Raw genomic sequence first — 26,182 nt, forward strand, 5'->3', positions numbered from 1 at the left:
GCCCCAGTATAGTAGTAAGGTCCCTATATAATACAGGACACTCTGTGCAGCCCCAATGTAGTATAGACCCTTGTGTGCTGCCCTCAGTAGTATATACCCCTTGTGTGCTGCCCTCAGTAGTATATACCCCTTGTGTGCTGCCCGCATTATTTTAAAACTCCCACTGTGCTTCCCCCCCCCCCCGTAGTATATAGCCCCCTATGCACTTTCCCCCAGAAGTATATAGTCTCCCTGTGTGCTCTCCCCCTGTAGTATATAGCCCCCAGTGCTCCACCCCAGTAGTATATAGCCACCCTGTGCTTCCCCCCCAGTGGTATATAGCCCTCCTGTGCTCCCCCCCAGTGGTATATAGCCCCCCCTGTGCTCCCCTCCTCCCCCCAGTGGTATATAGCCCCCCTGTGCTCCCCTCCTCCCCCCAGTGGTATATAGCCCCCCTGTGCTCCACCCAAGTGGTATATAGCCCCCCTGTGCTCCCCTCCCCCCAGTGGTATATAGCCCCCCTGTGCTCCACCCCAGTGGTATATAGCCCCCCTGTGCTCCCCTCCTCCAGGGGTATATAGCCCCCCTCCATAGTATATAGCCCCCTGCCCCCCCCCCCATGGTATATGGCCCCTTTTGCTACCCCCCCCTATGCTCCCCCCATAATGTGTAGCCCCCCTGTGCTCCCCCTCCCATATAGTATATAACATAAAAAAAAAAATCACTTATACTCACCTGGGTCCCCGCGTTCCTCTTCACTTTGCATCTTCTGGCCGGACCGCTGCGTTCACTAGAGGCCGCTCTCCCCTTCTCCTGGCAGCGACGTAAAGACGTCACTCGGCACCGACACTAGAAGGGGAGTGCGGCCTCTAGTGAACGCAGCGGTCACAAGAGTGACTGACAGGGAGAGAGCCAGTGCTGCTGCTGCACGGTATCTATGAGCGCTCGTTTTACGAGCGCTCATAGCTACAGTGCAGAGCGCAGCAGCGAGGGGGGGCCTCAGGGGGCGCCATCGGGATGGGTAAGTAGATTAATTACATACCCATGCCGATGGCGCTCCCCCCTGACAGGCTGGCGGCCAGAGCCCTGTGCGACCGCATTGGTCGCACATAGCAAAGGCCGGCCTGGTGGTGGTGGGGCCTTTAACCAGTGGGCCCGGTGCATGTGCACCATTGGCCCTATGGTTAAAGCGGCCCAGGCTTCAATATGTCTCCGATGGAAGGCCTGAGATATACAACATATCAGAATACCACATCAGAGCTTCTTAAATAATTTTTCTGTTCTGGCCTATCCATACAATCCATGCTGGGGATTCACCAATGAATACATACGGCACAGGGCCAAATACCACCATACAGCACCCATAATATACCTAACCAAATACCACTATGAATTACACATAATACACCCTATCATCAGCAAACAAATACTATAGTGCAGTACAATATACCCCTCCTGCAGTGCCATACACACCACAGTGCAGCATATATAACACAGCAGCGCCACACATAAAACAACAGAAAATAGCAGCTCCAAATATATAAAGAGAGCAATTTACATACATGGTGGATTGGTAGGAGATAAAAGTGATACAGCAGTGTAAGGGCCCTATTACACGGAACGATAATTGGCCAAATTGGCCCGATTCGGCCGATTATCGCTCTGTGTAATAAATGCAACGATCAGCCGATGACAACGATCATCGGCTGATCGTTGATATAGGTTAGAACCTATTTTTGTCGGGCGGCGACCGCGTACCGCTGCGTGTAGTAGCGGTGCACGAGCAGCGACTAACGATATACATTACCCATCCACGTTCCAGGACTGCTCCTGCCGTCCGCTTCTCCCGGGGTCCCGCGCGCTCTAACTTCACATCGGCCTGTCAGCTGATCGGCCGCTCAGCCAATCACAGGCCGATGTGAAGCTAGAGCGCGCGCGCGGGACCACGGGAGAAACGGACGGCAGGAGCAGCCCTGGAACGTGGATGGGTAATGTATGCCAGTTTAAACGATTATCGGGCTGTGTAATAGGCCCAGTAAACGAGCGACGATCTAGCAGATCGGCGCTCGTTTACAGGTATTATCGGGCCCTGCTCGACCCATTCCACGGTCCGAGGAGGGCCCGATCAACTATGTAAACGTTTACTGGGCCTATTCCACGGCCCGATGATCGTTGAGCGAGGGCTGCAAGGACATCGTTACCGATGCCCTTGCAGCATCATACATTACCTGGCTGCAGGGCTTGTCCTCCGCTCAGTCTCCTCCCCGGGTCCCCCGCGCTCTATGTTCTGAATGGCCGGTCAGCTGACAGGCCACACTCAGCCAATCACAGGCCGCGGCGGTCCCGGCCTGTGATTGGCTGAGCGCTTCGTCAGCTGACCGGCCATTCAGAAGATAGAGCGCGCAGGACCCGGGGATGAAGACAGCGCGAAGAAGAAGCCCTGCAGCCAGGTAATGTATGATGATGCTGCTGTTTCTTCTCAAATCGTCGGTCACTTGCCGTGCAGCGCTATTCAACCGTAGCGATGTGCAGTGGGGCAACGAAGATTTTAGGTCTGGCCCTAAATGAACGATCAGCCGATGACACGATCATCGGCTGATCGTTCTCTCTATTTCACCGAACGATAATCGGCCGAATCGGGCCAAATGGGGCCGATCCGGCCGATTTATAGTTACTGTGGAATAGGGCCCTTAGGCTATGCTTTCAGGAAGATTTGGGGTGGGATGAGAAGCAATTATTGAACTGCTCGCCTGTACCCTGAGACCATGTACGGTGAGGCCTTTATAGTCATTTAGTTTTCAATTAAAAACCATGCAAGCAGTTAAGCAAGTGTTTTTATTCTCATCCCAAATTTTCCTGAAAGCATAGCATTACATTGTTCACGTTGCCTTTATTTGGAATTGTATAAGGCATGCATTTATCATGTGCAAGCAATGTTAGGCAATGTTTTCATAAAGATTTGAGGTGGGAATAAAAGCAGTCGGAGCAATGATTGTAACCATGACATTGTTTGTATTGCTTTATTCACAGACCAAATCATTAATATTGCCATAGTGATTGCGTACCTACTGTACCTAGCACATCTGCCCTGCTTTTAGAACTTAAAGGGGATCTGTTAGCACCTGGCCCTACCTAAGGTGCTGACAGTGTGCTGTAGCTGCCAGTCCCCTAGTGAGCATGGTACCTTTTTTGGTGCAGTGGATTATGCACAATCTCAGGTCTCCTACTGTAATGAAGTGTCCAAGGAGGAGGAGTTTGTGCCACACTGTGGCACACCTCACCACTCCTTCCTCCTTCCTCCTCCCTCCTATTCATGAATAATTAATGCTGCCCAGGCACCTGCTCACTCAGCTGCTGTCAGCCAGTGTCTCTGATTGCAGATCAGACCTCTGTAGGCAGTTTATGTCTTAAAGAAACACTCAGATGTAGTTGAAGCTCTGAGCCCAAATGTGTTAGAGCTGTGGTCTAGGGGTAATTCACCTGTCTAGAGAACTGACAGCAGTTCTTTCTTATGTATAAATCCTTGTTGAAATTGAGTTGATGGCTGCCATTTAATGGCAAATAATTGCTGTTATTGTAAAACAACTATCGTTGATTTGAAATAATGCCCATTATTTGCTATTTAATGGCGGCCATCCACTCAATTTCAGCAGTGTAGGAACATAGCCTTTCTGTTTTTTCAATTCACTCCTAGTTTTGGTTGCAAAATACTGAACAAAAATACAGTGTGGGAACATAACCTTAAAAATTATACATATATATATAATGAGAAAAAAAAATAAAGATCTATATTTCATTTCCAAAGAATTAACGGCTGGTAGGTCTCTAGACAGGTGAGTTACCCCTAGACCACAGCTCCAACACATTTGGGCTCAGGGATTCAACTATATAGGCCCTTGCGCACTACGAAAATCATGTAAATAACTTGCTGCGGATTCCGTCGCTTGTACCTCCACAATCACGTTTGAAGTTCCGTTGGTCCCATAGGCTCCGTTCCATGGTCAGGCATAGTCTACTGTCTGCCTAAAGAATTGACATGTCAATTCTTTGGGCGGATGGCGGAATCCACCTGAACCTAGAACGAAGCCTATAAGACAGCCAAATGTTCAAGCGGGAGCGCGCACGGAATCTGCGGCAAGTTATCCGTGTGATTTCCTTAGTGTGCATGGGTCCTAAGTGAATATTTCTTTCTGACATAACCTGCTTAAAGAGAACTGATCTGCAATCAGAGACACTGGCTGACAGCTGAGCGAGCAGGAGGCTGGGGAGCATTGAATATTTATGAAGAGGGAGGAGGAAGGAGTGGTGAGGCATCCAGAGTGTGGCACAAACATCTCCTCTTTGACTCTTCATTATAGTAAGATTGTGCATAATCCACTGTGCGGACAAATTACCAATAGATACCATGCTCACTAGGGGACTGCCACCCACAGCACACTGTCAGCACCTTAGGTAGGCCCAAGGACCTGACAGATTCCTTTTAAGAGATTCAGAGAGGGTTAGCAGTATAAACTGTAAATTACATGTACTGCTACCACAGGAGGAATAAACCATTGGGGCAAATCCCTAGGTAGCAGATGTTCCCATTGCAAATCCACAGCAAAATCTGTGTTGCATGCAGATTGCCTTGGATTTTGGTGCATATTTTGTACCTTCTACATTGATTGATCCATAGAGAAAATTCAGAATGGAAACTGTATTTCTGCATATCTGTCCCCTACACATTTCTTCTCGAAATGGGTGGTGTGTCTGTGTCATTTATGAGCATGCTGGGTCATCCAGAGGGAGAGATGCTGATCGTCAGCAATGAGAGTAACACATTTACATGTTTTGTCTTTGGCACTAAATGCGTCTTACGTTCGAAAGGATTTCCCCCGAGCAGTAGATGTTACACAGTGATGCTGTTCTTCCAAGCTCATGGAATTATCTTTCCTGTCTACGTCATTGGATCCCTCTTCAGCAATTAGGGAGGATACTGTGTGGAGAAACATTGCTCTGATGATACTTACCAGCTCTTGAAGGCCATGTGGAGGAGTCCTTTTGCTTTGTTCCTCAGTCTTAACCCACTGAGGGAAAGATCCTCAGTTATAAAGTATATGCGTTGCCTTTGCAATGACCATAGAATCCATCCAACAGAAAACGTTACCACGGTACCAGATCCAAATATGCCTGACGTTATTCCATCAGTAGCTCATAAAGTACTATGAGGCATATTTGGACCTGATGCCTTGGTAACGTTTTCTTTTGGATAGCTTTTGTGGTAATTTTATATGGAATTCTACCAACCATTTGCTGTGTAAAACCTGTGTAGTTTACGGGAGAAATGGGAAAAATAAAATGTGGCTGCAGGAAGTAGGCAATTGGTGGGTACATGTTTTGAAGACCAACAAAAAATGATTAAGGGTGTCCCTGGGGAAGTCAATGCTTAGTGACAGAACGTGTGGGGTTATGGTCGAGAACACTTATGGCAACATATGGCAGCAGACCATTAAAAAAACAACAAAAAACAACCACCTTCATGTCTTATGCCAACCAGTTGGGGGTTTCATGTTGTACCGGGCCTGGAAATGGTTATCATCTGACTAAAAACTTTTTTTCTCTCTAAAACTGGTTAGTTACGGTACTAAAATAAGTATCACTTTCCATAGTTTCTCAGTCTTCTCTTATGCTGTAGTTTTTAAATGCAGTGTTTGTATGTAGATTCTGGTGTTTATATTTGGATATTTTTTGCTTATGTGGTAGAAGGTTACATTTAGTGTTGTCTGCCTTACATATGTACTGTAAGTAGAGGGCCATAAAGCATTCTCTTGTCACAGTTCAGGATACAAACACTAACCATATTTCTTGCTAAAGGCATTTTGGGACTTGCTTGGTGAGTGGCCAAGTCTGGAGTTTGCGGAGCTCCGGAGGAGACTTAGGGCAAAGACGTGCACCTTCACTTGAAGAATGAGGTGCTCGCCGTTCTTCCTGTTCTCACTGTTCTACCGTCTTTGCTTGTTTTCACTGAGACTGTTAAACAAAGATGTGAAATAAAGGAAGTAGTGTGTTAATCTTTGCTGGTTGAACCCATTGTTGATCCAGAATTTGGCATAGAGGAAGTGGGTATCCAAATTATTTTCAGTAAAGTCATTCCTATAATAAAAGCATGTGTGCTTATTTGTGCTTCTATACAGGAGGTGAGATGGGCTCTTGGGCATCTTTCTGTTGTTTTCTATGTGGAAATAAGATATGGCCTGAAAGGTGCTCCACCGGGATCCCAGCAGTATTGCACAGTGCCCTCTAAAGCCAATTAGTCTCCCATAGCTGGAGTTAATGATAAGCAAAGGTCTTTTTTATCTAGAAATGGTGGCAGTCTTGTGAAGTGATTGTGTATAGCATTTCAGCTCACACATCCGTAATTCTGTTCGCAATCACGGACAGCACTTTGTGCATCTGTAGTGGTCCGCAATTCATTACTAATACAAGTCAATGGGGTTGAAACAACATTCACTTGTATGAGTAATGAAGTGGTGTGAAAGGCAGTATGACACGGTGGTTCCTGGGCATGCCTGGGAATCACTGTGTAAAGGGCTTGTAGGCATTTATTCCTGCACAGTTGTAGAGACAGACAATATGTAGAGACAGACAATACTCTACATATGATATGCAGCTGGTAAGTTTTTCCTGTAACATTGTTTGCCCCATCTTGCCCTCCTCTTATCATCATCAGTAATAACACCCGTTATTTTCACTTCTTTTTACATTGTGGGAACATAGGCTTATAGTGTGAATGGATTAGTAGAGATGAGTGGATTTACAGTAACAACGAAGCAAAGTGCTTCATTATGTCTGCAGACCACTCATCAGCCTGCTTCCATTTAACTGATTGCTGCTCCGTGCCGCTCCTCCTCGGGTGCTGGGAAAAGCTGGATCCAGTCCTGGTACACTGAGAGAAGTTTTCCAGGACTGGATCCAGCTAGCACCCTGGGAGGAGCGGCAGTGAGTTAATAGGCAGCTGACTGATGAGATAATGAAGCACTTTGCTTTGCTATTACTGTAAATTTGCTCATCTCTAATGCTGAGGCCTCAAATCCTGCAACTCAACAAGCAGCCTGTATCATGTTGCATAAATAAGGAAACTGGCATATTTGAAGGTTTTTTTTTTTTTAATGTCGATCTTGCATATTGTGGTAAACCTCCAAAGCAAAGCTCTAGTCTGAGCGTTGCTGGGGTGTTTTTAAAGTTTGCGGTTTGCTGTCAGTGAATGGAAACTTTCTAGTTAACATTTTGAGGTTGGAAACCCACCTCGATCATGAGTTACGCACATACCTGCCCTGCAGAACTTTCTCAGTCCGGCTATGATAAATAATTCTACTTATATTTACCAGTATCTGTTATAAATTGCTTTGATGGACAGTCTACCTGGATCGCTTTGTCTGGGGTCAGTGAGAGTTACGCATAGGTTGCTGAGGGGATGGGGGTGTCTTTGCTGCATGATCACAGCTAGTCTGAAGCAGGTGCACTGGGGGGGAAGCGCGTGTATTTCCTCACTACGTGAATAGTGGTTTACTGTGACTCTGCAGATGCTTGCAGAGAATACCGCAGAGAGCTAGGGACCTTATTTGTGTAATTTGCCTGTAAGATGTGCTGCTTTAGGATGGAAATGTCTGCAGCTATGGTGGCTGGACTTGGTCATTTGTGTGTTATTTGCTTGTAATGCTTACGGTAGTTTTATATTACATGAAGTGATATGGACATTTGGATTTTACAGGCAAAATGCAAAGTTTTCCATCCAGCAAAGTTGTAAAAATGAAAATTTTACAGTTGCATTTGCATTTAATTTAAAATATTATACTTTTTTTTTTTTTACAGAGAGGCCATAATAAAGACGCAGACATGCAGCCATATTATGCCCATCTGTTTCCAGCAGCATTTTCTTTGCACAGTAATGAACGTTAAAGGGGGTTGTCCAGAATATAAAAAAAATATGGCTGCTTACTTTAAAAATAGTGCCAGATATGTCCTTTGGTTGTGTGTGGTATTACTTCTCTGGTGGTAGATTATCTCTTGGCATTTGACCCAAAGTCTTGGAAAATGCTACAGGTCCATTTTATTAGTAATAGCCACAGCTCTGGTCATGCTGATTATAAATGTAAGTGATGTTAATCCGCCATCAGGTCAGTGCCGCTAGAGCTTGCATTCAGGCCTCTTGGAGGTGCCCGGACCCTCCCTCTATATCTATGAGGCTTCATATGGAAGATCTTACAGCTCAGCTGCACAGGCGATGCTCTTGTTTCTTCCAAACCTGGTTCTGCTGGGATCAATTCATAGAAACTGATGAATTTAAGATTCTTCTGGCTCAGTAAGATGGCTCTCCTGCCACCCCACACTTTTTTTTTTCTTTTCCACCCCCCTCCACTTTCTTCTTTGCTATTCTTTGCTCATCCCCCCTTTCTCCATGTGGTGGGCTTTCCTTGGCTAGCTTGGTTCATTACTGTGGTCCTGTTACCATAAGTTATACTATCTTTGTTATTCTTGGCGCCTGTTGTTGTTTCTAAGACTAACAATTTGAGCCATTCAGAACCTGTGAAAAGCTGAGTGACTAGTCCTTTTAAAGGGGCTGTCCATGATTAGAAAAGCATAGCTAATTTCTTCCAGAAACAGTACTACTCTTGTAAGTAGTTGTTATTGCAGCTAATTTCCAGTTAAAGTGGTAGTTCACGAAAGTTTCTTTCAAATTAACTGGTGCCAGAGATTTGTAATTTACTTCTATTAAAAAAAATGTCAAGTCTCCTAGTACTTATCAGATGCTGTATGTCCTGCAATAAGTGTTGTATTCTCTTCACTGTGACACAGTGCTCTCTGCTGCCACCTCTGTCCATGTCAGGAACTGTCCAGAACAGCAGCAACCCCCCCTCATAGAAAACACTCTCCTGCTCTCCAGACTGGAAAGAACACCACTTCCTGCAGGACGTACAGTAGCTGATAAGTACTGGAAGACTTGAGATTTCTGACACTAGTTGATTTGAGAGAATTAATTTTTTTTTTGTAAACTACCCCTTTAAAGTGAAGTTAATTGGAAAACAGCACCACATCTATGTTCTTTTAACCCCTTTAAGCTCTTATCCATCATCTTTTTGTGTACTAACAGGGAAGCAGTAGCTTAATAAGTAAATGATTGGAGTTATTCCAGCACTGTCAAAACTACACAGAAGCTCGGATTTGTTGCTCATGTATAAAATCTCATTTGCTTATTGGATAGGATTGTGGGCAAGTAGGTTGTAGTCAAATAACTTTGTGTTGTTTTGGCCTCATGTCTGGACCTCAGCTTTACATATGGTAAAATATGTTCGGATATAAAACACCGGCAGAATAATTTGATATGCAAATATGAAAATCCACAAGGTTGTGTCTTGTTGCTGGCCCCCTGCCTGCGCTTCCTGTGAGCCAAGGTGCTGTCTTGTAGTTAGTGATGTCAGCAGGTGATGACTGCTTCAACAGGTGACCTGTTCAGAAGCTCACAGATGTGTAGGAGGGGGCTGTTTGCGGCCCGAGTAAGAGGACTCTTTGTTCACACTGAGTAAAATAGGATTCTGCGGCAGAACTCTATAGGAAAGCGCGTACTCCTCCTCTGCCGCCGATCTGCGCTTTAAGGAAGTGACATGTCAGAGAGCTGTGTCAGCGGAGGAGTGCATGCTCTCCTATAGATGAATTATGACACGCTGAGGCAGAATTCTGCCTATTTTACTCAGTGTGAACATACCCTTACAATGAGAAACCTGTAGACTATTCTCTTCGTCCATTGTGCCTGACTGACATCACCTAAGGATAAGTGGTGTCAAGTGTTTCTGGCTGCTGCTTATCTTTGTCTCACAATAGAAAGGCCAGGCTCCCAATGTGTTTTCCCTGGACATTCAGGAAAGATGTCGGCAACTAGTCAAAAAGGAATGCCAGTGTATATTCTGAACGGAAAGGGAAAACGGGATGTGGGCCTAGCGTGATACACCTGTTCAGCTGGTAGTGTAGTCTAGGGACATAGCTGTTAGGAGAATGGACTATTGCCAGGACAGTATTTGTGAATGCATTACTAAGCACCAGGGTATGACACCATTACAGCTCACATAGGCATGCCGTTCACCTTTTTTACAGTCCTGAATAGTCAGTCTAGCATATAGTTAAAGTGGTTATCCAGTACTACAAAAAAAAAAAAGGCCACTTTCTTCCAGAGACAGCACCCCTCTTGGCTCCAGTTCAGGTGCGATTTGCAATTAAGCTCCATTCATTTCAATGTTCACACTGAGTAAAATAGGCAGAATTCCACGGTGAAACTCTCCGCATGCTTCAGTGTGTCATAGCCCGTCTATTTTACTCAGTGTGAACATACCCCTACTGAGTAACAAAATCCCACCCAAACTGGAGACAAAAGTGGTGCTGTCTCTGGCAGAAAGTGGCCATGTTTTTGTAGCGCTGGATAACCCCTTTAAGTGATTAGCCACCATTTTGTTAGACTCTTCAATAAGGGCTTTAGAATGGTTGGATGACTAAAATAAAACAGACATACAGATTGCCATCCAGCTTTCCCAGAAACAGAGACCAATGATTTCTATGTAGGAATCTTGGCTCAGTCCATAAGGTGCCTAAGATATATATAGAACAGATGGTGTGATACCCAGCTTTCCCTGTGACCATGGTGTAGTCCCAGCTGCCTGGTAACCACGGATAGGACTTATGAGTAATACAGATCAGATGTTTGCTTCACCTGCCAGTTTAGACTTCCTGTGGCACACATGAGACTCTCCTACCATGCCCACATGATGACGATATAGACAAATCATATTGGTGTATGTGGGTGTCTGCCTCGGAGCAGGATGAATCCTCGGCCCTGTGCAGTCAGCAGTGATTCATTCCAAATAATCTGTTTTCGGAGCGACAAGATGAACGGTGTGAATTATTTTCACTGCGGAAGTGAGCGTCGTCATCTTGTAATAATGAAATTTGTTCTCTGGCACTGTATTTAATAACAAGATGAAGAGGAGGAAAATGACATATGGTTAAAGGGAATGTAATTACGTTAACCCCTCCTTTGTCCTGCCATTCATTTGTAATGGTAAATAGGGCAGCTCCAGTGCCACTCATCCCTGTAGCCGAGGGACCTTATACTAAATGACATGTGTGGTTTTCCAAAGTGTGCCACTCTTGTCTATGGCTGTGCCTGCTATTGCAGCATATTTAGGGGGGTTGTCTCGTCTTGATACCAATGCTAAATATTTCCATAGTAATTATAGATGTCTGTAGATTCTAGTAACATTTTCACATACTTGATCATAGTCAAATAATTTTGTCTATGCTGTTTTGGCCTGATGTCTGGACCTCAGTTTTACATATAGTGGAGTTATTGAGCAACTACAACAGACAAAGTCATGGAAATATGGAAATCTGAGGTTGTGTGTTGTTTCTTTTCACTTCCTCACCTCCCTGTGGTTTCCGCTGCTGTCCTGTATTTAAAACCGGCTGTTCTACTGGGTGACACTCTATGGAGCTCAACAAATCGTATATGTACTGAAGCAGATAATGTATCCCGCCTCCCAGGATTAGCTTAATACTATACTTTTAATATACACAATTATATGCCTTTATATGACTGGGCATATAAGTAGCCAGTAAATACACACGTGCAGGCCTTGCTCATTCTGGGGTACTTTGGATATTCAGGATCACTACATTGGTGTAAACTATGTATAATAAAAGCATTATTGAGCTCACAGAGGTGTAGGGGGACTGCAACTCTCCACTCTCCCTGCCTCAGAGCAGGGACACCCCTCTGATGTATAAATGCACTGATGTCCATATACAACCTATAGGAAAGTGTTTTCTCATCTTGACCCCGGGTCTAAATCTGGCCAGAGATAATATAAGATTTGCCGTTCTAAAGGTGCGTTTACACGTAACGATTATCGTGCGAATTTGAACGATAATCGTACGTGTAAACGCAGCGAACGATCAAACTACGAGCAAGAAATCGTTCATTTTGATCTTTCAACATGTTATCAAATCGTCGTTCGCAAAAAATTCGCAGACCGTTCCGTGTGAACAGTCGTTCGCCGATTTAACCAATGTGTGAGATAGGCTTAAGCGATCGCAAAACGAATTTTCCGTACGATATATCGTACTGTATAAACGCTGATCGTTATGGGAAAAAAATCGTTACTCCAACATCGGTAATCGTACGATCGGGCCAATTATCGTTTCGTGTAAATGCACCATTAGGCTGTGTTCGCTTATTGCATTTTATGTCATTTTGGCAATGGTGGTATTATAGCATGACAAAATCTTTGTGCAGCTTGCTGTGGCTCAGCTTTTATTACAGTCGAGATCTGACTGTTAAAAAGACTACCAAATCGCAGAGAACTCGCAGTCACATCTGATATCCATAATGGTTTAAACATCTATCTTATAATTAGAGCCAGCTAAGCAATGATTAAGGAAATCATTACGTGTAAATGTAGCAACCAACGTATGCTAAATGAGACTGGCGTCACCGATTGTTATCTAACGGGAGAAGTATACAGATGTGCCAGAAACAAAACAGCTTGGATGGCATTTTGCTTAGGGCTTCCAAAAACTGCTGCAAAGTGTCTAGACATAGACAACTGATTGTCAATTGTTGTTTTTTTACTTTCCTTCTCAGGGAGCTGAGATATGGGGGGTTATTTGATGGAGTTCAAAATGGCTTGTGAAATCAGGGTCCTTTTTATTTTTCCCCATGGGTTGTGAAAGAACTAGAATGGAGCGGTTTCTGGAAATATAAGCAGACCCTTTATTCTAATCTCATAAACCCCTGCAAAAATAGCAGCCGTTATATTGTCACCTTTACATATCAGCAGCTTAGATGCTTCTTAGCTGCTGATAGTTTTCCTTTAATGGATGATAAAGAACGTATTTTATTTTATTTTTAAACTGGACACAATGGCACAGACTACTACACTATAGTATAAAGTAAAAAAAAAAAATATTCAATTGGCCTTTTACACCATAATGGCCAGTTCACACGGAGCAAAAGCGGTGGTACTCTCTGCCGTGGAATCTGCCTCAGTTTGACACTGTTGGGAGGACGCGCACCTCCGCTTCCTTCGCTCTCCGCTCAAAGAATTGACATATCAGTTCTTTCGGCGGAGACGCGTGAGCCCTCCCATAGAGAAACAGTGTCAAACTGAGGCAGGCCAGATTCCACGGCAAAGAGTTCTGCCGCTTTTGCTCCGTGTGAACTGGCCCTAAAAGTCATAATTAAAACGCACAAGATGAAAGTAAACACAAAACACTGCTTACTTAGGCTGGGTTCACACAGCATTCTTAATTGGTTACTTTTAACGGACAGAAAAACTTAGTCAATACTACTTTTGTGTCCGTTAAAAAAAAAAAAAAAAAAACGCATATGTTTCGATCTGATCTTATAATGGAAGTCAGTTGAAAAACTGATCCAAACGGATAACACACAATTGCATCCGTTTTTTTCCCATAAAACGTATATGTGAAACGGATTGCGGAAACGCAGTGTGAACCTAGCCTAACTAGGAAATATATAAACAGGCGTTTTAATTTTTTTTTTATTTAAAGTCTGGTAATAATCACTTCCACAGAAGTGGTTACTAAATTTCCTAGAACAATATAAAGGAAACTGTTGAACTGAGCTCCTACTTGTGTGTTGAATCTGTAAGGTTTTACAAATATATATACAGTGGTGCCTTGGATTACGAGCATAATTCGTTCCAGGACTGCGCTTGTAATCCAAATCCACTCTTAAACCAAAGCATATTTTCCCATAAGAAATAATTGAAATGCAGACAATTTGTTTCTTACCCCCAAAATAATGATTTATTATTCTGAATAACATGTGAAGCAAATAAAACAAACATTTAGAAACAGCAGAATATGTGATATTATAAGTTACTGTACAGTAATGGAGAGGATGGGAAACACAAGGGCGGACAGAGACTGCAGGGAGCATGAAGGAATGGGCAGGACATATGTGGGCACATACATGTCTCTGTCCGGGAAGAGAGGGGTTACAGCTATGGAGAGATTACCCCCACAGTCCTGTCCCCTGATGTATGATTTGTACATTTTCTGTGTGTTAAACCCATTCCTGGTTTTGGTTCCCAAACACTGATGTGAAGTACTGGCCAAAATCCTGCCTGGATATGTCCTGGATTGCTGAATTTTGGCGTCCTTCCACTCTTTGTGTTGTCTGAATATCCTGTATGTACTGTACACAACTATGTGTGAGATTTGTAACACCAGGAGAAGGGGCCCTTGCTTGTGGCTGGAAAGTTGTTTTGATGTCACCAGGCAACGGTGCCAAGGGAAATATGTATTACACAGAACCGCTTTCACACAAACATGTGCTTAGTAAATCATCATAAACAGTCCTAGGTCCTCTGCTTGACTTATGTGCGTTCCAAGCCCAAGTCCCCGCCAAGCCTTGGATTGTGGTGGACGGCAGCGTTTGCGTAAGCGTGTATTACATTACCGCCTTGTAACTTAAGTACAGTAGAGACGAGCCTGAGACTGGCTGCTGTGTACTGCCATCCACTCTACACATGGTGCAGCTGCCTTTGAAGATCCTTGCATAGCTCAAGTGCACACAAGCTTGAAGTGAAGCCGCTCTGTGAGTCACATTTCGGAGTGTAGTTACTATGACAACTTTCCTGTCTGCAGCGTCTGCAATGAGTTCAAATCCAGAACCAAGGTCAGCAGCTGCAAGTGGCCATAGTGTTTTCTAAGGCAGAGGGCTTTTATTATTCCTGCTTATGTACTATGATATGGTATCAGTGGCGGTCTTTGGCACCAAGCACACCAAGCGATCGCTTGGGGCCCCCAACATCCAGGGGGGCCCCCACGCCCCACTCTTTTGCTCAAGACCACTGGACAGGGCTGCTGCCCCGCTCGCTGCTGCCAACTGTAACTATGAGCACTCGTAATGAGCGCTCATAGTTACATGCAGCAGCACTGGCAGGGCAGGAGACATTGGCTCCCTTCCTGTCAGTCACTCTTGTGGCCACAGGAAGGGTTTTCCCTGCGGTCACAAGTGGCAGCTTTGTCCTTGTGGTGCCGGCGCTCCAGTGACATCACTGGAGCATCGGCGCCAGCACAAGGGGAGTGCGGTCTCTTGTGATCGCAGGGAAAACCCTTCCTGCGGCCACAAGAGTGAAGAGAAGAGGAGACGCCCGGACCCAGGTGAGTATAAGTGTTTGTTTTATTGTGTTATATACTGTATGGGAGGGGGAGCACACAGGGGTCTGTTTAACTGGGGGAGCGCACATCGGGTGTCTATATAAATGGGGGGAGCACACAGGGTGGCTATATAACAGGGGGAGCACACAGGGGGGCTATAGACTACTGGGGCTTCACAAAGGGGTCTACATACTATTGTGGGCAGCACACAGGGGGTCTATATACAACTTGGGCCAGCAGAATGGGGTCTATATACAACTTGGAGAGCACACAGGAGGTCTATATCCAAGTGGGGGAGCACACGGGGGCTATATACTACTGGGGGAGCACACAGGGGTCTATATACTACTGGTGGGGCACACAGGGGGTCTATATACTACTGGGGGAACATACAGGGGGTCTATATACTACTTGTGAGGCACACAGGTGGTCTATATATAACTGGGGGAGCACACAGGGGTCTGTATACTGCTGGGGCAGCACACAAGGGGTCTATTTAATACTGGTGGGGCACACAGGGGGTCTATATACTACTGGGGGAACCACACGGGGGTTTATATACTACTGGAGGAGCACACAGGGGTCTATATCCAAGTGGGGGAGCACACAGGAGGTCTGTATCCAAGTGGGGGAGCACACAGGGGGGCTAAATACCCCTGAGGGAGCACACAGGGGTCTATATACTAGTGGGGGAGCACACAGGGGGTCTATATACAACTGGGTCAGCACACAGGAGGTCTATATACTTCTGGGGGAGCACACGGGGGGGCTATATATAACTGGGGGAACACACAGGGGTCTATATACTACTGGGGGAAGCAAACAAGGGGTATATACTATTGGGGGAAGGACACAAGGGGTATATACTACTGGGGACAACACACAGCGGTCTATTGTTTTGGAACGCGTGTCGAGGGGGGGGCCCCAGACATAACTTCGCTTGGGGCCCCAGAAATGCCAAGACCGCCCCTGTATGGTATATGTGCACTAGTCCCATTTTTTTCAATTATAAGGGTAATTCCAAAATAAAATTGTGTTTGCATGCTCCTACCGCTAGGGGAATTTTAGGAGCTAACTGCATGCTGTATTATGATGGCATTCAAAGTGTAAGCCATGGCTTCCTGGGGCCTCTCAAGCTAGAACATAGTGATACATAGTTCACCATCTAGTCCATGCTAAAAAAAAAAGAAATGACCGGTATTTATGTCAAGATTTGTATCCAAAACCCAGCTCAGTATTAGGCGGTTTCTAGAGTGTTTTGCACAGTTCCTTAAGAATAGGCCCCGTTCACCCTACGGAATTGGCGCTGAAAGTCCGCACAGAACCCCCTCTGTGCAGAATCCGGCCTGCTATCTGTTTGAATGGGAGGGCTCTTGCCTCTTCGCTCACAGAATTGGCATGTCAACTACATTTTTGTGTACGCTAAAAAAAGATGCATTTTGATAATTTTTTTTTAAATTGGGAGTCAATGGAAAACAGGTCAAAACAAATGCAAGCAAATAAGTTGTTTTTTTTTCCTTTTTTTTTTTTTTTTTTTTTTTTTTCTTTTTGCATGAAACGGCAGTGTGAACCCAGCCTTACAAAACTCAAATGTGATCATTGACAGTATAATTACCTTTTGTGTTGTTTTTTTTTTTTTTTTAATAATGCTTTTTTTATTTTTGTATAGCGCACAAAGATTCCGCAGCACCTTACATAGTTTTTGCTAATTATTGCTCCCTGTCCCCATTAGGGCTCACAATTTAAATTCACCTATCTGTATGTATGTTTTTTTGGGTATGGCTGGGTTCACACTACGTATATTTCAGTCAGTATTGTGGTCCTCATATTGCAACCAAAACCAGAAGTGGATTAAAAACACAGAAAGGATCTGTGCACACAATGTTGAAATTGAGTGGATGGCCGCCATATAACAGTAAATAACTGCCATTATTTCAATATAACAGCCGTTGTTTTAAAATAACAGCAAATATTTGCCATTAAGTGGCGGCCATCCACTCAATTTCAACATTGTGTGAACAGATCCTTTCTGTGTTTTTAATCCACTCCTGGTTTTGGTTGCAATATGAGGACCACAATACTGACTGAAATATACGTAGTGTGAACCCAGCCTATGGGAGGAAACCGGAGAACCCGGAGGAAACACACGCAAACATGGAGAGAACATACAAACTCTTTGCAGATGTTGCCCTTGGTGGGATTTGAACCCATGACCCCAGCACTGCAAGGCTACAGTGCTATAGGTTGATACTTCTAAATAAATTGTAAATTGTAAAATTGTTGGGAAATGCTACTATAAAGAGTTCAGATTGTACCAACTAGTTTTTCCACATAGAACATTTAGTAGCTGGTCAACCAGTGTGTCTGGTTGCTTCTTTCTACTAAACTTACTACAACTACTAAAAAGTGGTTATTTTATGGTGGTATTGGATTAAATAGCTAGCAAAATCAAACATGTTTCATCCGTGTAGCTCTATAAGCAATGTATAGTAACAAGGATAATAATGTATGTTTTTCTATTTCAAGCCCACAGGGTATATGGAGAATAGCATGCCATACAGCGCCATTGAGGATGTCCAGCTGCTGTCCTGGGAGAATGCTCCAAAATACTGTTTACAACTATCCTTTCCTGGGGGGACAGTCCTACTACAGGTATGGGAAACTTTGGTCTTGGCTTATGAAAGAGTGTTATTGAAGAGGACATGTGGTCAGTCCAAAAAAAGAAACCAAACTGATTCTAACATGTCTTTACTTTCTTGCTATGCCCACCTATAGGGAGATTACCGTTTGGGTGACCTGTAGAGATGAGCGAACTGGGTTCGGGTTCGAGTCCATCCAAACCCAAAAATTCGGCATTTGATTAGTGGGGGCTGCTGAACTTGGATAAAGCTCTAAGGTTGTCTGGAAAACATGGATACAGCCAATGACTATATCCATGTTTTCCACATAGCCTTAGGGCTTTATCCAACTTAAGCAGCCACCGCTAATCAAATGCCGAAAGTTCCGGTTCGGATGGACTCGAGCATGCTTGAGGTTCGCTGACCTGTACTTTTCATAGAGTAGTCAGATGGGTGGAACTTATTTTTAAAATAGGTGTGAATGCCAGATGTAGGTGGATCCTCCTAATCACAACACTAAGCCAAATTACATTGCATTACATTACATTACATTGTGTAATAAAGGTCCCACCCATCTGACTACTTATTGAAAATTACGCATAGTCAACCAAATAGTTGTATCCCTGTATTTTGGGAACAGGGGTATGTAGCATGAAATTAAAAACACTGTTGACTACCGAGCCTACAAGTGAAAAAACTAATAACCTACATGGCAGGTTCCCTTAAAATGGTATGTTGCCCTCCCAGACTGCAGGATAACATCGGGTCAGATATGCTGTTTTCAGCAGTCAGTCCCTTATGCTAGAATGTATTGTAGGTTGAGACAACCTGTACCTGAAAGCAAGCAGCGTGCCACTGCTGTACCTGTCCGCCTCCAAATAATTGACAGATTTTTCACAGTCATAAGGAGAAATCTATCAATCATCGGTGGGTGGGCAGAGGCAGCGTCACTCTGTTTTGGCTGAGGACCACCTGATATTAGGTGTAGGGGCTTTGAACCTACAGTAGGAAGGTTCAGAGACCTATTCAGACAATAACCATTAATGGTGTAATAATCACATTTGGTTGGATTTTATTCCGCTTGCAATTCTATTTTTGTTTGATAGAATAGTAGCAAGCTGTTAAGTACTAGACCTGTGCTGGTTTTCCCCTTCCCAACAAAAATAGGAAAGTCCCATTCACTAACAGCAAAATGAAGAAGGAGAAGGAGGAAACCTACAACAAATTAGAAAGATGCCAAATGTTTGGTTGTACAGTAATAATAAAGAGTAGCCTTTGGTTTAGGGTTTCCCCATACATCAACATTCCAAGCAGTGATAAAAAAAACAAACTTTGTTATATACCACATAACAGAATAATGTTTTCTACTTATCAGACTCCTGTTCTGTCTCCGCCTCCTGTACTGATAATTCACTGCAAAGTAAAAGGGAAACTAACAGCAGTTAAGAAGACTCCAACTTGCTTTTATATTTCCATAGCGTTGGGCAAGCTGCCTCCTTATGAATAATTGTCTGGCGCTCTGCAGTGATGAGCACTAGGGTGACGTCACTGCCGAATGCCGACTCGGTCTTTATGAGGAGGCAACAGGCCGCCGGGGCAGATTGGTGCTCTGATTCCCTGCCCGCTTCCTCTTGACGATGGCACCTCAGTGTGCCAAAACATGTTGAGAGGGGCATGAGCTTTGTTTTTAACAGCATGGATACCTGCCTACTATACTTCTAGCACAGAACTGAGGTATAGCAAAAAACGTTTACTGACGCCACTCTGCTATCATATACTTATCTTTTTGGAAGTGTCTGTTTGTTTGTTTTTTCTGTGTGTCTTTCATATATTGTTTTTTTTTTTTAGTCACTCTTATAGTTTAAATAAAGATATCCCACTATTCATTTTGGTTATTGGGAAAATAAGGCATTTGTAATTGTGGTTTTTGATGTTTCTAGTAACACTGTGTAGCCAAGTTAGAGTCCTCTAACCTGCTAGTAGTTTCCCTTTTAATAAAAAAATAGTCTTCAAAGAGACAAAGTACAAGAGAGATCAGATTACAGCTGCAACCCTACGCTGCTTCTGATGATCTGCTGCATCACCCCAGTGCTGGATTAACAGCTGCACTGCTCAGTACTGCTATATAATGTCTGTGTTATGCTGTGTGTGACAGATGGCTGGGAAAACTGTGAGAGTGGCTGTCATAATTGACAATTAGAGATGTAGCATACACAGGAAGAAGTCTACTAATAAATGCAATGTAGAAGTCATACTGTATACCAGAAATGGCAGCATTACTGACCATGACACCTACCTAGTCAATGTTGTTTTGAAAATCTTTTACAGATATATATTCTTGCTTGTACTGCGCAAAGAGAAATTTAAAGGATGTGATGCTGTGATGCACAGACCTAGGGGAGTAGCATTCCCTCTTGTGTTTGTTCATGTAAAGTGTAAGGGAGACATAGAAGAAGATGAGCTCCACTCACAATCCTGGGCACAACTGGAAATTAAAGGTGGAGACTGCAGAGAGGAAAACTGGTGTAAATTTTCAGATGCCAGAAACAGGACCACTTAAAACAGCTTATCCCAAGAAGTTACCTGACTGCTACTCTTTAAAGTGACTGTACCACCAGGCCCAGGCAGAAGCACTGGAGGCGGGCCAACCCACCCTTAGTGGGAGGAAACCCTAGCCCCTCTATGATAGGGTTCCATTGATTCTAATGGAGTCACGTCATGGAGGGGCTGGGGTTTCTTCCCACTAAGGGCGGGTCGGCCCACCTCCAGTGCTTCTGCTTGGGCCTGATGGTAGAGTCACTTTAAAGGGAAACTGACAGCACTTTTTCTTGGACTGTTGGTAGTGATTTCAAAGATAATATATATATATATATATATATATATATATATATATATATATATATATATATAATATATTATATATATATATATATATATATATATATATATATATATATATATATATATATATATATATACACACACACACAGATGTAGCCAGGGTTAACATGATCCCTGACTCAACAGTTGTGTCAGGGAGCTGTGCTAAGTCAATTAGTGTCGAGTTAAATGCGTCATTGTGATCAATATAACCCTGGCTACATCTCTGTGTGTGTATATATATGTGTATATATATATATATATATATATATATATATATTATAATATATATTATAATATATATATATATATATATATATATATATATATATATAATTAATATATATATATATATATATTATAATATAAATATATATATAATTTATATATATATATATATATATATATATATATATATATATATATATATATATTAAATATATTTAGCACAGAAAACCCAGATTTAATTCAGTGCTTCATATTCAAGGTTATGGGGGATACAGTGTACATGAACTGCATGCATCTTAATTGTAAGGAGTTAATCCGATTTGAGTACAGAATGTATTTTTTGCAGAGTTAATTTTCCTTGAGTAAATGTTTTGCACATGCACGTGGTGCCTCTTTACCTCTCTTAATAATCAGCAGGTAACTAGATGGAAAAATAAACAGGGGAGAAGCCCTGGAAAGCACAATGAGCATACACAGTAGTTTGTTCAGCAGCTTGGCTATGGGTCATGGGAGATGCAGTCCTTCATTCGGTCTGGCCCGGTTTGTACTTGTCTCTTGTTTTTATCGCTTTTTCTTTTCACAATGAATTCAGTTGCTGTCTGTGTTGTGAGGTAAAAAAAAGAAAACAAATATAAAACCAAAATAAATACATCAAATAATAAGTTAAAACTTTGTAAATATCCATATATCCTATAGTTTTGGCATGGCATTACTACATAAAAAGGAAAGGAGCCATACAACATTTTTACTGGGGAAAGCTCTGTGGGAGTATATTGAGAGCGCCCCTATATGAGAAAAAGGATTGTTATATTCCCAATTCAAATGGAGGAGCAACCCAAGCCATTAATTCCTGGTAGCCTCAGCTGAGCTCACTATTGTTCTTTAACCTGTTTAATCAATAGATCATAATATGTCTTGGGTAAAGCCTTTACTGGCATAGCATATGCACTATGTGTGAATATACCCTTAGACTGGGTTCCCTTGTCATCTTATGGTCGATATTTTTTAGCCAAAACAAGGCATGAAACTGACACAGAGAAAACTATTATGGAAAACATCTTAAGCTGTTTAACAAATGTATGTTTAATGGAAGAAGCGGATGTGTGCATCCATTTGGACCCATTTTTCCATTGACTTCCATTTAAAAAACCAGGGATGTTGTTTACATGAGCTGTCTCAGAAAGGAGGGGAGAGGAGGGGGTTGAGAGCAGAGACGGATTGAACAGCTCAGAAAGAGATTTTTTCTGTTTTCAGCAGAAAGCAGCTGTTCAAAACTGAGGGAAGGAAAAAAGATAAGGTAATCACATGCATGGAATGAATTGTTAGTCACCAAAAGCGGGAATGATTCAACATACATTTTACCTAACCCCTTAATGACCCATGCCATACGGTTACGTCATGGAATCCTGTCACTTAAGGACCCATGCCGTACCCGTACGTCATGTAGTCCAACAGTGCTTTGAAGTGAGCTCAGAAGCTGAGCTTACTTCAAAGCATGTGGGGACTGGCTGCTATATGCAGCCAGGTCCTCACTTCTAATGACTGGTTGCACCATGGTCCACCTGGAACCCCTGCAGTGCAGAGTAAGTGGCACTTACATCAGTGACAGGAGCTGCGCTCCTGTCACTGACCAATCTGGACCCCCGCAGTGTGGCTGCGGGGGTTCCAATTGTTCTATCTGACTGCCGGAGGTCTCTTACCTTCCTCCCGACAGTCAGATTGTTGATCCATGTATAGAGTCTGCACAGGCAGGCTCTTTGCAATGATCACAGATTACACTGATCAATGCTATGCTATGGCATAGGGGGACATAAAAAGTGTAAAATAAAAAATTTATAAATAAAACACATAAAAATAAATAAATAAGCATGTTATATACCGTAGCATGTGTAATCCGATCTAATAAAAAAAAAACCAATATTGTTCCCGCACAGTGAACGGTGTGAACAAAAAGCGGTAAAAAAAATGGCAGGATTGATTATTTTTACTACATTTTATTTAAAATAAAATGAATAAAAATTGATCAGTTATGTCATCTACACAAATATGGTATTAATAAAAACTTGAGATCATGGCACAAAAAATTACAACCCATACAGCCCCTTACGTGAAAAAAGGTCGAAGAGTCCGAAAAGGGCCATTGTAATCACATCTATTTGCAAAAAAAGTTTTACTGTTATTAAAAATAGTAAAACATTAGAAAAGCTATATAAAATGCATATAGCTGTATTCAGAATGACCTTTAGAATAAAGATAAAATGTCAGTTTTACTGTAAAGTGCATTACGTTAGCAGGAAACCCCCGACAATTTGCAAAATTGTATTTTTTTTTCCCCCAATTTCACCCCATGAATGATATTTTGGAGGTTCCATCATAAGTGATCAAAAGGCCCTTTACAAAGTACTCCTGTTTCTAAAAAAAAAAACAAGCCCTTACACGGCCCTGTAGCTGGAAAAAGACAAGGAAGAAAAAAACGAAAACGCTAAATTGAAACAATCAGTTTATAGAGATTTTAGGGGAGATTTATTAAACATGGTGTAAAGTGAAACTGGCTCAGTTGCCCCTAGCAACCGGATCAGATTTCCCTTTCATTTTCCAAAGATTCTATGAGGAATGAAAAGTGGAATCTGATTGGTTGCTAGGGGCAACTGAGGCAGTTTCACTTTACACCATGTTTGTTAAATATCCCCCTTTGTGTTACAAGACGCATTCCCAAGGTATGTTTCTAAATGGAGGATTATACCAAGGAGCCCCTACATGTCCATAATATGGACCCCTATGCCAGTCAGTCCAGGCAGTGCTACATGACCATGTTCTCCCACCATAATTGTGAAGTAAAGGTGCCTTTACACTTTTGAAGGGGGGGATTTATCAAACATGGTGTAAAGTGAAACTGGCTCAGTTGCTCCTAGCAACCAATCAGATTCCACTTTTCATTTTCCAAAGAGTCTGTGGGAAATGAAAAGTGGAATCTGATTGGTTGCTAGGGGCAACTGAGCCAGTTTCACTTTACACCATGTTTCATAAATCTCCCCCTTAGTAATTGCCAGTGGACGGTTATCTCCCCAGTCTGCCCTATACACATTAACATTTGACAAGGCCAAACATTTGTGTTCCCTTGGGAGTGTATTAGCACCTTAATAGTCTGTATTATTGTAATATTTGGGAAACCGCATGACTGCCCTTAAGCGATGAGTAACAAGATCCTCAAAACACACAAAATGGGTCACCAGTCCGTAACGTTTTTACTGTATTATCAGTGTGTACTTTGTTACAGTAAGATTCCCCTCACTGACTATTTTTGGATGGAAGCCATTGTGCTTTGATACAACTAAGGTAGCATGAAGCAAGTATTTATAGGGGTCCCGCATTAACGCCTCACTGACAGACACTCCAGAAATCCTCAGAATTGTGGACTTTTCCACAGGAACAACTGAGATGGAGCAGAATCCGGCGACATTTCTGCCTCATTCAGCACAATTAACACTTAATGAGCAACGCTCCTGTGCGCTTGTTAAAGATTCTAATGCTCTTTGGCCGCCCAGGTGATAAATCTTTGTGTGAGCATTAAAATCTCCTAATTGCCGGCTATGTTGTTTAGTTTACACATAAAGAGCCATTTGTACACGCGCCTCCCAGCGTTAATTTATCATGCGCTCCCTGTAATGGAAGTACTGGCCTTGTTCACTATTAATGGCTAGAAGGTGAGGTGTGCTCAGCACATAATAGAGAAGCGGCCTCCGCAGCTATCGTCAGGATGTCATAGCTGAGAGAATATATGTCTTATATGACGCATACAAGATCATTATGGACAGGACACACAGCTTCAGCTTTCAATGGCAGATAATATTAATGATGATGGAGAATAACGAAAAGACTGTAAGGTGAAGTATGAAATGTAAAGTTACAAAAGTCTGCCATGCTCTCCTGTAAATTGCTGTGGTGGTGGTGACGTATGTAAGTGACAGCCCTGTTAACCCCCCTCCAGCCAGAGCATACATTATCTGCCTTATGCTCCAGCTTGCTTCGGGGGCGCCCAGTGTCTGGATGTCCCACTCAGCCAATCAGTGGTTGTGGCAGCCAGGAACCCTCGAAGCAAGCCGGATCGCGGAGCAGGTAATGTATGCTCCGGCCGGCGGGGGGTTAAGGGGGCTGTCGCTTACATGTCATCTCATTGAAAATAACAGGCAAGGGATCCACAGCAGATTTCGCTGCAAATTGGGAGCGTGAAATCCACTGCAGATCTGGTGTGTGTGAATCTAGCCTTTAAAAAGTATAAAAACAACCCATTTCTCTATTTCTCTCCAGAGTACAGTTTGTCCTGACTGGCCATTTGCACAGTAACCGTGAGATACCAGTCTGACTGAGACAAAAATCAGACACATTTGTGACAGCAACCAATCACAGTCCAGTCTGAAACATTAAAGCTGAGCTGTGATTGGCTGCGAATAGCCTGAAAGTGCCAGTGTGTGTGTATGTGTGATCACACAATCAGAGAAAAGTTCCCCTTTTTTAGGGTCTGATAGTGTCAAATAGGGCAAATAAATGTTATGTTATCTTATCGAGAGTAGAGGCCCTATTACACGAAATGGTTATTGTCCGATATCGTCCCAATTGTCTTGTGTAATAGAAGACAATGATCAGCCGGCTGATCGTTGCAGTCGTTTGTCTTTCAGCATGTTGAAAGACAAAGCTACTGATATAGCAGCGATCTGCTGCTGTCTCCCCATAATATAGGACCAGCGGCAGCAGACCGCTGCTATCTGCTCCTCTCCGTGTAGTAGGGGCTTAACTGAGGGTTTTGGGCCTGGATGTCATCCTGATCAGTGAATTCCCTACATTTGATTTTTCTCTTCTCTGTCATCTGTGAGAGTCGGGAGGCTCCATTGACATCAGACAGTCAGCCAGTCCTGTAGTATTGGCAGGCTGGGGCAACACGTGTGTAAAACATTGTTACTTTTAGCTAGGTCTAAGCTTGGATTTTTTTTTTGTTGTTCTAATAGATCTTTGTGAACATTAGCTCAGCCATGTCACATATAGAGTAGTCTTAGATGCACACTTTAAGGGCTTGGTCTGGTGAAGCAGCAAGTACCTTGGATCTATGACAGGCACTTGAGGCTGAACACATTGAAAGTTCAAAAGGCAGAACAAACCCTTGGCAAACCAGCAGGTTTACTTCTCATTCAGGCACTGGGTCTATAATGTGAACCTGTGATCAGAGGTGCTGTTCCCTCATCAGTTGTAGGCCTGAAAAAAAAGGCTGTATT

At 43.1% G+C, this 26,182-nt stretch overlaps 1 protein-coding gene across 4 annotated transcripts in view; it reads left to right on the top strand.

The window, feature by feature from the left end:
* Positions 1-26,182, top strand: part of CMIP (c-Maf inducing protein) — a 137,001-nt gene that overhangs the window by 43,326 nt on the left and 67,493 nt on the right. For all 4 annotated transcript variants that reach the window (XM_069966008.1, XM_069966009.1, XM_069966010.1 and 1 more), the window contains exon 2: positions 17,716-17,841. In XM_069966008.1, coding sequence (XP_069822109.1) covers positions 17,716-17,841 — 126 coding nt within the window. The remainder of the gene's footprint in view (positions 1-17,715; positions 17,842-26,182) is intronic.

The sequence above is a fragment of the Dendropsophus ebraccatus genome, chromosome 4 (genome assembly GCF_027789765.1).
Source record: "Dendropsophus ebraccatus isolate aDenEbr1 chromosome 4, aDenEbr1.pat, whole genome shotgun sequence".
NCBI classification, from domain to species: Eukaryota; Metazoa; Chordata; class Amphibia; order Anura; family Hylidae; genus Dendropsophus; species Dendropsophus ebraccatus.